Source organism: Drosophila gunungcola, chromosome 3R, assembly GCF_025200985.1.
Source record: "Drosophila gunungcola strain Sukarami chromosome 3R, Dgunungcola_SK_2, whole genome shotgun sequence".
Taxonomy (NCBI): Eukaryota; Metazoa; Arthropoda; class Insecta; order Diptera; family Drosophilidae; genus Drosophila; species Drosophila gunungcola.
The window spans coordinates 20,992,435-21,006,092 of NC_069139.1; the positions used below are offsets into that span (position 1 = coordinate 20,992,435).

Genomic DNA, 13,658 nt, shown 5'->3' on the forward strand with positions numbered 1-13,658 from the left:
TTGTAGCCAAACCTACTTGAGTGCTGTTATGTTGCGCCAAATCTCCAAAAGTTCCTTAAGTAGCTTCTCATCGTTGTCCTTAGTCGCGTCCAGGCTGCAAAAGAGTCTATAATTAGTTGAGAGTCCAATTAAATATCAAGTTAGTGCACCCACTTTTCAATATTGTGCGCCTCGCCCCGCAGGGCCTTCTCAATGAGCACGCCGCGTGCCTCCAGGTCCTTCAGCTGCACCTCAATCTCCTCCTGTTCCCGCTGAATCTCTTGAGCGATTCGCAATCGCTTGAGCTCAGCTTGTCGTGAAGCCTTCGATATGGCACGTTGCTTCTTATGCTCCCGTGTCTCGTTAGCGTAGCTCTCATCTGCAAGAGTAAGTTGGTTAACAGCCATATGGAAAGGGTTCTACTTAGACGAATCAGTGGGTCAGGATGGGACACATGGTTGGGCACGATATGCAGACATCGAGTGAGAGAGAGCAACAAACCATCGGATCTCTGGTAATTCAGTGGCAGAGGCGGTATGGGCGGTGGTGTCTGGTCGTCCAGGGCGCCTGGATGAGCTCCGGCCAGGTGGTGGGGCCTGTGTATGTAGAGCTGCGGGCTGGATGAGGAGAACGATTCGGGTTTCGGTTTCGCAGTGTTCGTTTGCTTTCGGTAGCGACTGTTGTGCGCGGTGTTCAGATACTCTTGCGAGTGGTTTGTGGTCAGTGGTGTGGCTCCTTCTGCAGTTGTAGCGTTGCAGACGAGCATATCCTTGTCCTAGTGTGTGGCGTTGTATTTAGAGGTATCAGAATATATATGGGGTTAAATGTTTGTGTGGTTTTCAGAGGTATCAAATGATGGCGAAAGACATATTGAAGAAATAAACAACTTTCAGTTCTCTGATTAAAAACATTATGTTATTTACTACCCACTATCTGAGGTATATACATTTAACGTGCAGTTTGTCCAAAGGCAAAAAAAAAATTAACAAATAATTCTTATAGATTACCATAACCAAAAGTCCAGGGCAACCAATCATGCAAAATAGTCCATTGAACTTATATCATAGATAACACCCCCGAAGGCGATTCCCAATAAACAATAAAGTGTCCAATACTTAAACCAATAAAAACTTAAAGTTAAAAACACACAGCATATCATCCTTAAAATCCATAAGGTTTTCTGGAAACCTTTTTCACAGCTACCTTTTTGGTAGAAATAAACTTAAGTAAACATAAATGTTATTAACGGGAGGCATAAAAGGAAATAAAAAATAATACAGCAGGCAAACTTAAAAGTTATGACTTAAATAACTTTAGCTGGAATTGGGTAAAAGAAAATGAAAATAAAATAAATGAAAACAAATTAAAACAAAGTATTTGCAATTTAATTGGGTTAATAGAAGAGCAAACAGACAAAGAGCAAAGCCCATTCAGATGAAGAGAAGTGCGATTAGAAAAAAACTGAAACAAAATATAGTGATGCAAAATCATAAGACTAAGCTTTTGTGAGTGGAACAAATTTTGGAAAACTCGATTGTGATCGATGAGTGGGGTTTAGAATAGTTAAAAGTTCTTACACCAAAACCGAAATTCCTCAGATCAAAGCAAGACTGTAAAATGATGGAAAGAGTTTTAAATGTTATAAATGAGACACTTAGTACACCAATCACCAGACACCAAGTCCTTGGCAGCTATTATAACTTAATGCTAGATGAGGTCGGGCGAATCGATAGCTTGGACTGGCCAAGCTCCGCAAGGCAGACAACATTTGGTTACATCAACACCGACGAAAGATACATTTAACCGGGGGCAAACACTCACCTTTGACTTCTCCTTGGACTTGGGCGAGATGCGGAATCGACTGAAGACGCCACCTACTCCGCCGCCTCCGCCCGCCGCATCCGAGATTGTGGGCGTGCCGCTGCTGCTGGTGCCGGGTCGCTCTGACTGCTCAGAGTGGCCGGCAGCCACAGGGCCGCCCTGCTCCTTGGGACTGGTGGCCGCCGATGCGGACGCCGATGCAGTTCCCTTCTGGAAGAAGCTGGACAACGACTGTATGAGACTCCTGCGCCGCTCCGGATCCTTTGGCCGGCGGCCGGACTTCGTTTTCGCCGGCTTCTCGTGGCCACCGGCGGCCAAATTGGGATCGGAGGTGAAGTCCGCCGCCTTGGCCTGCAGCACGGCATCCTGATCCAGCGGCGGCTGCTGCAGCAGCTGCTGCTGCTGCTGACCCACCATGTAGGCCAGGTCGTTGACACTCTTCGAGGCACTCATTTTGCGGGCACGTGCCGCCAGATCGCCGGACGGCATCTCCTCCAGCTGCTTTGGCTTGAGCGCCCTGCTTTGGTCATAGTTCAGACGTGAGCGGATCAGCTGCATCTTCTCCTCGGGACTGAGACCCAGCTCCGTGTTGGATTTGAGACGAGCCCTGGCTCTGGCTTCGCTTCTCAGATTCTCCGTTGAGGCCGAAATGCTAGCTGTATCCGGTGCAGCCACTCCTCCACTTCCTCCTCGGTTAACTCTCGCCGGAGCAATGGGCGTGGCAAAGTCAGCCAACTTGCCGCCATGAAACGAAGCCGTCTTGCCCAGCTTGTAGCCTGTCAAGGCAACGGCATCAATGTGCTCGCTGAATGGGCGGGGCTTGTAGAGATCTCCACTGCGTGTGGGCGCCTGGACAGTGCGATAGGGCGACACATAGGTGGACGTTGCGGACTTTTGCAACGGCCTCTCCGCCGGCGGCTTCGGCCGCTCCTCCGCCGTGGAGGCATGGTAATGGGCCTGGCTGGAGCAGTTCGAATCCTGCGGACTGCAGGCAGCAGCCAACTTGGGCGTGGGACTCAGGCTGGCGCCACTGGCATAGCCGCTGGTCAGCAGACTGCGCTGGCGACTCCGGTGCAGACGCTTCTCGGCGTTCAGCTGCTTCTTCGACTGCAGCTTGTCCATGACCAGGTCGTGGATGAGGTCCTTCTGCTTGGTGCGCTCTTTGGTGATCTCCTCCAGCTTGCTGCTGAGCGTGGGAATCTCAGGTACCTTGCCGGAAATGCTGGTGCTGCGCGACCGCATCGAGGCGACATTCTCCTCAGCGGGCCTGGGCTGATCCTCGACAGACTCTATCACAGGTGCGCTCGCGTTGGCCAGCAGAAGGTTGGGCGCCTCGCCCTTGGAGCTCTTGCGCCGCTGGGTGCTGATCTGCGAGATGCGCTGCTGCAGCGCTCGCACATACTCGAACTGGATCTGCAGGTCCTCCTCCTGGGCAGCCCCCTCCTTGGAGGCGTTGCCAGGCGTCGAGGAGTTGGGCCCGCTGCTGCTGCTGGTCACCGTGGAGGTCTTTGGTTGCTGCTCCGAGCTGCTGGGCGTGGAATCGCCCTTGCCCGCTGCCAACATGGAGGCAAACTGGTCGAGCACCCGGGGCGACGACGTGTCCAGTGGGCTGGTGACCACCGTCAACGCCTCACTCTCCTCCGTTGTGGTCGGCTGCGTCTGGGACAAGCCCAGCCCAGCCATGCTGTCGTCGTCCAGTTCGTTGAGGGTGCTGGAGTCTGTCAGGGATTGGGTCATGGCGGGTGCCACCTCGTTCACCGGCGTCTTGGCATCGTCGTGCATTATGTACGCTCCCTGCTCGATGTAATCAATGCCCAGTTTCTCGTCCCGTTTTGTCACAAGCGGCGGTAGGTTGCCGCCTGCGTAACTGGACGGCGGAGTTGCCTTGCGTGTCGTCTTCTTGGGTTCCGCCTCGATGTACTCCATGTAACCCCTGTTCTGAATGAGGGCCGTGTTCGTGGCGGAGTAAGCCTCGGCACAGGAACCCTCCGATCCCGTGTCCATGAACTCAATGTCATCAATGTCGATGGCACTGAGGATCCCGTCCATCTGTACCACTGGCGCCTGTCGGGCCAGCTCATGGATGACCTCGTTCCCACTGGGCAGCTTGTTTGCTCCACCACGACGCCGCTCCTTGCGCCGCTTAATCGTGCCCTTGTTCGAGTTGAGCACGAACTCCATGTCCACAAAGTTCTCCGAGATGCAGTCGTCGGCCGTCCAGTCGGAGAGTTCGGTTTCCGTTAGCCCCTGACCGGTGCCCGTAAGCTCTGTTTCCGAATCGGATCCTCGGGACAGCACCTCCCCCGTGGGCGTTTTGTCGCTATCGTGCCCCGTGGGCGTGGTCGGAGTGTCTGGCGTCCTTGCCAAACTGCTCAAATTAAGCGTAATGGGCTTCACCGCCTGACTGTGCTCCACATTGCTCTCCACGATCAGCGGCAGGTTCTTTAAGCTCTCGATCTTGTTCTCGTTTTTGGTGTCGAACTTCAGTGTGGGTGGTCCCATCTCGGGCAGCGGCGGCGGGGCAGCGATGACTGTGCACTCTGCCGGCTCGGGCGTGGCTGTCACTGGCTCCGTCTCGTGGTCATCGTCCATCTCCAGTTCACTGGTTTTCAGCGCCGCAGCGGGCGGAACAATCACATCGGCTGGCATGTCCAAGAACTTTACGTCATCGGGATCCCCAATGTACTTGCCGTTCACAATCATCAGGCTGTCCACCTGCATCAAGGCGCCACTAGTGTCGTGCACCTCCAGCCGGGGCACATTGTGCTTGCCGCCTACTGTCTGGGTGTCCGGACTGGTCGTGGACTCCAGAATGTAGTGCTGAATGTCCTCGATGCTGGACGATTCCGAGCTGGAGCAGATGGAGCCACTGCTGCCGGTGGTGGACATGACCTCCGGCTTGGTCTTGTCCCAGGGGATATTGGGCACCTGGATCTGCACGCTGTCCGGCTCGTAAAGCTCATGCTCGGCCACATCCTTCTCGGGGGAGTCGCGCTTCTCCTCGTCGGACTGCTCCAGCAGACTCTGCTGCTCCTCGCCACCACCCTGCTCCTTCGCTCCGGCGCACTCCTTGATGTGCCCCAGTATGTCTGGGATGCACTCCTTCACATCCCGGGACACATCCGGCTTGGGTTCCTCCTTCACCTTCACTTCCTGCTGTTGCAGCTCGCTGATCTTGTTGCTGTCCGGTGTGAGGCGATCGTCCACATCCATGGCTCCACCGTCCACCAACTGCTTCTTGGGCGATTCCAGTGCAGTGAGATCGATGATGGCCACCGGCTTCTCCGGGGTCACCAGGTCGATGACCTCGATCACCGTCTTATTGTTCGTGGGCGTGGTGGGCGAACTCTTCCGCGCCAGCTGGTCCAGCAGCGTGGCGTTCACCGCATCCGTGTACTCCATGCCCTTGTTCAGCTCGTTCTTGCAGTTCACGAACACGTTCTCCTTCTCGTTGTCCGTGGAGTGGCTGGACGGAGCCTTCTGTATCCGCAGCTCCACGCGCAGGTCGTTGATCACGTTGCTGGTGGCGGAGCGCATCAGCTCGTTGGCCGACTGTCCGGCCGACTGGCTGCCCTCGCCCAGCTTTGTGCGATCGAGGAAGGTGCGCATGCCGGCACTGATGTCGCTGCTGGGATTCAGCAGCTTCTGGCACTCCGAGATGTTCGACTGGAAGCTGCGGATGCGCGAGTCCAGCACCGAGGTGGAGCCCGACTTCTGGATCTTGTTGCCGTTGGCCGGTTCGCCCAGCAGGTAACGCTTCTTCAGCTCCAAACTCTTCTTCGAGGCAATGCCCTCCGTGCTGGCCGTCTTGTTCAGCAGGTAGTCTCCTGGCCGGGGATTCTGCAGAGGAGCGCGGTGGCTGCTGATGAGCAGGGTGGGGTCCACCTGCACCAGTGGCTTGAACTGCGGCAGCGGCGGCTGGGGCTGGTACTTCTGGAGGTAGCTGCCACCCTTCTCCCGCGCCGCCAGCTGCTTCTGGTGGAGTCCGGCAGCGGCTGCATTGGGTCCGATCATGGTGGACTTGACCTGCGAAAGAAACCATCAATTAGAAAGAAGTCAAGAACAAGAGGTTTCATAAGCGAAACCGCTTGTAGAGGGTTTTACAGTGAAGGAGACATTTCCGACCATATAAAGTATACAGTGTGCGAAATAAGTTTAAGCACACTTTGCACTGGAATTTGTTATACAATGCTCGTCAACCTTTTTTGCCCACGCAAAGTAGTCCCTCTTTTCTAAAGCTATCTGAATAAAAGTTTTCTTTCTTTTACAGGAAGTATATAAGACGGAATGGCTTCTATAGGATGTAACATACGGGAACAATCGGAAAAATACATGATAAAAAACATAACAACTTCGCTGTTTTAATTTATTTGAATATACGTCGAGATATGGTTATTTCAGATCTGTTTTAATTTTATTTAAATCGGGCAGCAAGAACATAAAGTTGAAATAACAATGTTATAAATAGTCAGCGGAAAATCGTCATAGCTTCATAGTTTTTAAGCAAGATAGTCGTTTTATAGAATATTTAATTTTTGTATTGTAATTGTTGCAAGGTTGTGTAAACATCGACTTGTCGAAGGTTGCTTACGTTCTTGTATTAAAACAGAATTGGTTTTTTTTTTGGTAGCATTTTCAACTAAAAAACTCAAATTACTCTAAATAATTTTTTTCTTGGTTTTAAAATGTTGAGATATGGACTTTAATATTATGAAACAAAATAAATAAACACTAATATTCGCATAAGTTTATCAACCACTCACCTGGACCTTAGTGGGCTTTCTTAGATGGGTGTCATCGATGAAGATTTTGGGCGCCTGGCGTATGATCTCGTCGTTGTCAAACTCGGAGTCGGTGGATATCTCAGTGGCAGAGTTGAGCTCCACCTCGTCGGGCGAGGTGCTCTCGGACTCGGTTTGAACCTGCAAGTGGAGCCACGGGAACACAGTCGAATTAGTGTGGGCTGTGACAGGTGAACAGGCAAGTAAACAAGTGAACAGGCAAGTAAAACAAAAGCGAAGGGAGCCGGGGATCAGTAGAGATCGGTCAGATTCTACAACCCGCACTCGCTGGCGGCGTTTAATGTACAGCAAACACCTTTGGTTCGCGCATGCTGATTAGTCGGAGTAGTGGGTTAATCAGCAACAAAACAGCGGCGTCATGCCTTTAGGTACGATCCAGAAGGGAAACGAAAGGAACGGAACGCTGGAGGACAGAACAAACGCTGGCCGGGATTAGATTGATTGGCTGGGTGGGGTTAGACCTTTTGTTTTTGGACGGCAACAGAACGACACAACAGAATCGGTATTCAGTATTCGGTAATTTTTAGGCTTTAAGACTTTACAGGTTTAGAGACTACAAACTTTCGGCTTTATTTCGGGCTGCTCAAGTTCGGGGTTAGCGCAACATTTCGGGGACGGCTGTGCTTGAATTTACCTTCGTAGATCGTACCCAGGTGCATTTACTTTTCAATCAAGTGGCTAACTCGATCAGAGGCTGCTAGCCCGATCTAGTCTTTGGCTGTTCGGAGGACTTGGACTGGACTTGAACTTGAACTTGAAGGCGTGGCACATCGAGAGCAGACAGGCGGGCGGGCGGTCTAGCATGGTTGGTTGGTTGGTTGTTTGGTTGGTTGTTTGGTTGGTTGTTTGGTGGGTTGATCGGGGACCTATAGTGTATTTTATGGTGGTCGGGGTCAGGGGCCAAGGGTCGGGTGCTGTTTCTAGGGTTGGTTTCGCTGACGTTGGGTTGGCTCTCAGTAGAGATAGTAGTTGAGGCGTCGTCTGCGGCCACAACGGGGTTAAATATAAATAAAAAAAAAGAGAGAAGGCTGCTTTGGTGAGTGGTTCAGGGTTCAAAACCTAAGAGATAACGCACGACTCTTTGCTGCCGTAGCCGGAAAGCGCGGATACGGATGCGGATCCGCTGGCGGGGCTGCGTCGTCGGAACAGGTCGCTCAGGTGTGAGCTGCGCGAGCTGGTCGATGGATAGTAGCTGCTGCCGCTGATGGCACTGCTGCTGGGGATGTTGTAGCTTCTCCTGGCCAGGTAATCACTGCTGGGACTGAGGTAGTCGTAGTTGTTGCTCTTCCTTGTCGAGGCATTCGGAAAGCGATTGAGCGTGGAACTGGCATAATGCCTTGGCCTGTAGCTGGTCAGATCCTCGTCCACATCATCGTACTCCCTGCGGTCCGTGCTGCGGAGTACCTCCCTCATGTAGGGATTACGCTCCACCACTCGCTCGTTCACGAAATCCCTCTTGCGGTTGTGCAACCGTTTGCTACGATCCAGCAAGGCCTGGGTACTGGCGTCCATCGGGTCATCGTAGCTGGTGTAGCTCACAGGACGAGCTGTGGCCACTGTGGTGGTGGTGGAGAGTGTGTCCGTGTCCTGGCTGGATTGCGCCGACAGCGATTGCAGCGAGGGTCCTTTCTTGAGGTCGCTAAACGACTTCGAGCTCTGCCGGGAGCTATTGGCCAGCGGTTTGAAGGGTTGCGGCGATTGGGAACGCGGCTTTTCCTTGAATCCTTGCAAACCTCTTTTCTTGGTGGCCAGTAATCCTGCGAAAATATCATCCTCTTCTAGAGATTCGGCACGCTTGTCAAAAACGGTTTTTCCATCCGGCCACTTGCGGTTCTTGAAAGCAGCCGACGGCGGGGAATCCGAACGAGCGTATTCGGGCAGCTGTTTCCTGAGTTTCTCCGCCTGCTCCTCCTCATCCAGATCCTCTGGATCTCCCTCCCCCTCGAGCTGGGCCTTGGGCCAGGATCGACCTTGGAACACCTCGGGCACGGGCTCATCAATGGCCAACGGCTCGGGAACGAACCTGGGCTGGTCCGGCTTCGGCAGCTTCAGTTTCTTGGGCATGGGCACTATCACCGGCTTGTTGTCCTGTAACTCTATAAATGCAAACGAGCTGCGCCGCGTGGAACAGGCGGTGGAGTCCATGGAGGTGGCGCTGCCATCGACATCCAGCTTCTTGAACATCGGCGGCGTGCCCTCGTGCCGCGTGGCCGTGTCCTGGGTGCGATTCGTGTCCTGAGTGGTGCCTCGTCGGGATCCCATCTTTGTGGGCGGCGTGGGCGGTGGTAAGCTGCGCTTCCCACTCGAGTTGCTGCTGCTCTGCAAGGAGTCGCGTCTGCGCTGCTCGGCCGCAATAACCTCGAAGCTCTCGTCCCGCTTGATCAGCGCCTGCCTTCTCTCCTGCTCGAAATCCTCAATGAGGCGTCGCTGGGCCGCCTCATCGTCTGCGTCGGTGGTTAGATTGTTCAGAAGTTGCACGGAACTCGTGCTGGGTGAGATGGGCCGCATCTTGTTCCTTCTAGGCAACATGGGACTGTTGGGCAGCTTTTCCATGTCCCACTCCAGGGAGCTCTCCTTGCTGGCCACACTTTGGGCTTTCGATGGCTGTTGGTGGCCTTGAAGCAGCCTTCGACGCGGCATGGGCGATGCGGGCAGCTTCTCCATGTCCCAATCCGAGGAGTTCTCCTTGCTACTTGACTTGGGTGGTGTTATAATCTTTGGCACCTCCACTAGACTGCTGCCGGATGAGTTCTCGCTCTTGAGCGAATTACTCTGACTGATTGTTGGTTTTTGAGGGCTTAGAACGGCCTGGGGAACCTCTTCTGGTTGGTTTACTTTCACCGCTTTGTCTTCTTCAGTAGCGGAACCATTTTCTTTTATTACCTCTTTCGGACGATCCACTTGGTCCATATCTACCTCCGCCAACATGCTTGGAAACCTTAATGTTTGACTGCCTTCGATTGGAACTACTTCCAAGATTTGAGGCTGAACATTCTTAATGTAAACCTGATGTAGGAGATCCTGTACAGAAGGAGCCATATCCCCAGGATCCAGTTTTGACAGCCTTTTCTTCAGCCTTTGAGGAGCCACCGGGAGTGATGGTTCACTGGAAGAAGAACTGCTTTTCGGTCTGCGCTGCGGGCGTGATGGAAAGTGATTGCCATCCACTTCATCCTGGCCATTGTCCTGCTGGAATTTCTCCCCAATATTTGGCCGGAAAGCCTCCTCGTCCCTTTCCAGAGACTCTAGCTTATCCAAATAATCCCGATCCGCTGTGTTTCTGGCAACGAGTGTGGCCCTTGGTGTGATGCCCACCAGTTCATCGTTGGAATCGAACTCAACATTGACCAACATCTCATCGGAGAAGTGACTAAAAAGCTTCTCGATGCTCTGATCCTCGGAACTGCCCCGTTTGACGACCGTGACTGGTTGAGCGCTGGGACTCTTGCTGATTGTGGTGCACAGGGAGTCCGCATCGATGTCATCTTCCTGGGGCTCAGCAATGGCAACAGGCCTGCGGTTCCTGCTCCATGTCCTCCACCATGCTCTGGAAGAGTTCGTCCACCTGCTCCGCCTCCCGTTCCTTTTCCAAGTGGCTCAAGGCAACGAGTGCCTCCTGGTTGAGTTTCTCGTTCAAAGAAATCTCCGACTGCCGCCGCGACATAACCAAACTGGATTGCGAGCCACGGCGTGAGCTGTTCGAGGACTTGTCACAGCCTGTCTTGGGTAGATTCTTAATGTCTTCTACTGGTAGGGGAATTTCAACTACAGCTTCCACTACGGCTTCAATGGGCACCGCTTTAGTGGGTTCTACAGCCGGACTCTTGGTCTTTGAGCGTTCCAGCTCTTTGGCCTCTGTGGCCTTGTCCAGCAGATCAAGAACCTCAAAATCATCTGGAACAGGAGTGGCTGGCTTTAAGGGTTTCGGTTGCACAATTTTGGGTGCCTTCTTCTGCGCCTGTTTGGCCTGACGAACACTGCTAATCTTAGCCAGCTCCTCCAGCGAGTTATTTGCCTTGGGCGCCTTTGGCGCTTTAGAGGGCGATTTCTTTTTCTTAATGGGAGACATTCGCTTTTCCGGTGACTTGCGAGCGTTTAGGCCAAAGAATTTGGCTAGCTTGGAGTCGCGATACTGCACAGGTAGATCGTTAAAAGGATCTGTTTTAGCCTGAACCTTAACCTCTTTTGGCTTTTCCTCCTTTTGAGCGTAGAACTTGTCGCGCTTCTTCTGCAAAAAGTTGGTGGCCTCGTTGCGCCATTCATTGCGCAGGTACTCCATGGTCTTGTCCAAATCGCTCATCGAATCGCTGGCCGAGACCAGTGATTCCCTGGAGCGGGTCAAGCTGCTCAGATTGCTGGTGGTAGACTCCATGCGACGCAATTTGAACGCCGCCTGTTCCTCACTATTCTGCGAGGTCTGAGAGGTAACCGAACTCATGGACTCGAATCGCTTGAGGATATTCTGGACCCCAGTCAGTCTTTCTTTCGAAGGCTTCAAATCGAACTCGCCCTCGCCCAGGGACTTGGTTTTCAATAGTTTCTTACTACTGCGCCTGGGAAGACCCAGTTCCAGATCCAGCCCGGTTTCCTCGAGTATTCGATCAATGTTGTCGGACAGATCGCTGGGTGACTTTTCATCCTGAAACAATCGCTGATATTCGGAGCTGGGCGAGCGCACCTCTCCGTCTCCCAGGATTTCATCCAAAATTCGTTCAGCTTCATCCTTTGGGGGTGCCTTCTCTGGAGCAACTTCGACTGCAGCCGCCGCTGCTTCTTGGGCTGCCGCCTTTTTGGCTTTGGTTCCCTTGGGTACGATTTTCTTTACAATCTTAATAGTCTTTCCTTTGGACGTGGCTGTGGCTTTCGTCATGGTTGTGGTACTTCCCAATTTGGCTGGTTTCTTAACCGTCGAAGCCGCCTTTGCGGGAGCCTTCTTTTTGGTTAGGTCGAGTGCTCCATCCATTTGGTGCTCCCTTAAGCTAAACGTGTCCAATGAGGCCTGTCGTTTGGGTAGCACTGGTTTGGAATCCGCCACCTTTTCAGGGTTCTTTTTGTGCTGCCCTCCCTTCTCTTCCTGGTTCTTGGACTTCTCCTCCTGGTTCTTGGTCTTCCCCTCCTGGTCCTTGGTCTTCTCCTCCTGGACCTTGGATTTGGCCAGAGATGCCTCAGTCTGCGACTTCTTCAGTCGCTCGGCTACTGTCTCTACGGTTCTGCGCTGCGGAGCCGGACTGCTGGGAAAGTATTTGGACAGATTTACATCCTTGAGGGTCACCTGGTTCTTGTTTGTGCTGCTGGCAGAGCTTTTCTCCTGCTTCTGGTTGGGGAAATACTTGGAGAGGTCCATGGAGGCCGGTGCCTGGGCACTTACGGTAGGCATTGTCAGCTGGGATTTTATGTGATCCATGGTGCCGGCAAAGCTGCTGGCCTGGATTTCCTTTAACTTGCTGTTGAGCTGCTTATTGGGTTGCCTTTCGGCATCCGCCTCATCATCTACGTCCATTTCTTCATCCTGATCGCTGCTGTTCTGGCGCTGAATCTTTTTTAAAGATCCTAAGATCCCTTGGATTTGCATTCTGCTGTCACTGGGAATGGGAGCTTTCTTCACCTTCGGACTTCCGTTGCTGGCGTTGCTTCTTAAGCTGTTGGAACGGCTCACGTTGGTGCTGCTTCCCTTGGGTTTTTTCAAACCCTCTGGCCGGGGCAGCTGCTCCTTTGGACGCTCTTCAAAGTTGGGTTTTCGTGGCTTCAGCTCATCCAGATTGAAATCAATGACAGGCTTGGGTTTGGCTTCCGCCGCCGGTTGAGGTGGACTCACCACCTTCTCGAACTTCTCATCAAATTTGGACTTGGGTTGGAGGACGGGAGCATCAGAGATTGCAGCGGGAGTCACCTTTTGGCCAGCTGCTATGGCCGCATTCTCGGCCAGCCACTTCTCCTTCAGCGTGAGTTTGCGTAGGATGTCGCTCTTGACCAGATTCTCTTTGGCGAGTTCCTCGAGATCCTTGTTCATCTTGACCATGTTGTTCATGTGGTAAAGTTTCTCGCTGATCGCCTCGATCTCGCTGCTAAACTTACGGGGGGCATTCCGCTCCAGTTGCTCCATCTCCACACGAGTGGGCGTGGCCAGAGGCGTGGAGGGCTGACTGCGGGCGGACTCAAAAGAGTTGCCCGATTTCAGAGAGCTTCTGTCCACCACATTCTCTTTATTGTCTACGTTTAACTTAAGTTTCTAATAAATTGGAGAATTTATGATTTTTAAGGGCAAAAGTGAAACCAACACCATTATGACAAGGAGATTAAATGAATATCGTAAGAGAGTCAGGGAGAATAAATGAGAATAATGAGAAGGTTAGTCTCCCCATCACCAAAAGGCAAGATAGCAAAGTGTGACCCACCTCGGTCTCCGTATCCGTGGGCAGATTGGCGGGCAGGGGCTGCAGTCGAACCTCTTGGCGGCGCAGTTCGCGGGCCTTCTTGAACTCCTCACCCTCGGTGTCATCCTTGCCATCATCTAGAATCGAAAGGATTGAATAAAATGTTAGTTCTGCGAACTTGAAACTTCCCCTTCAGTGCCCACTCACCCGCAATACCTTCACTAGAGTCGTAGAAATCATCGGAATCATCGCTATCCTCGCAGTACTGCTTGCCAATCCAATCCGATGCCAGCTGGAGGGTCTGGGCGCCAAAGGGCGAGTCATCCGCCTCCTCGAACAGCTCCGAGTCCGACTCCGTGTCGGATTCATCCGAGCTGGACAGCTCCGACTGGGAATCGTTGTTGGACTCGGGCAGGAAGTTGCGACCCGACCACTCGTGCTCGTCGATGACATTGGCCTCGTCATCGGACATGGCATCGGCGGAGGCGGTGGCTCGCGACGTCTCCAGCAGATCCACTTGGTCCCTGGGCGGAGTGGTGTCCATGGGCTCGGCACTCGCCGCCGCAGCGGGTACAGTTCCAGCCGTCGGTGGTGCGGCAGGCGAGGCGGGTTGAGCGGCAGCGGATTTCTGCAGGGATGTGGTATGGTGGGTTGAATTAATTATGAAAAACATTTAAATTTG

General features: G+C 53.0%; 1 protein-coding gene across 1 annotated transcript in view; it reads right to left on the bottom strand.

Moving 5' to 3' along the window:
- Positions 1-13,658, bottom strand: part of LOC128266590 (F-actin-monooxygenase Mical) — a 44,146-nt gene that overhangs the window by 1,408 nt on the left and 29,080 nt on the right. Inside the window, 12 exon segments of the mRNA XM_053003235.1 lie at positions 17-94; positions 154-358; positions 481-754; positions 1,557-1,589; positions 1,801-5,826; positions 6,564-6,722; positions 7,237-7,266; positions 7,268-7,309; positions 7,674-10,115; positions 10,117-12,831; positions 12,998-13,113; positions 13,193-13,604. Coding sequence (XP_052859195.1) covers positions 17-94; positions 154-358; positions 481-754; positions 1,557-1,589; positions 1,801-5,826; positions 6,564-6,722; positions 7,237-7,266; positions 7,268-7,309; positions 7,674-10,115; positions 10,117-12,831; positions 12,998-13,113; positions 13,193-13,604 — 10,532 coding nt within the window.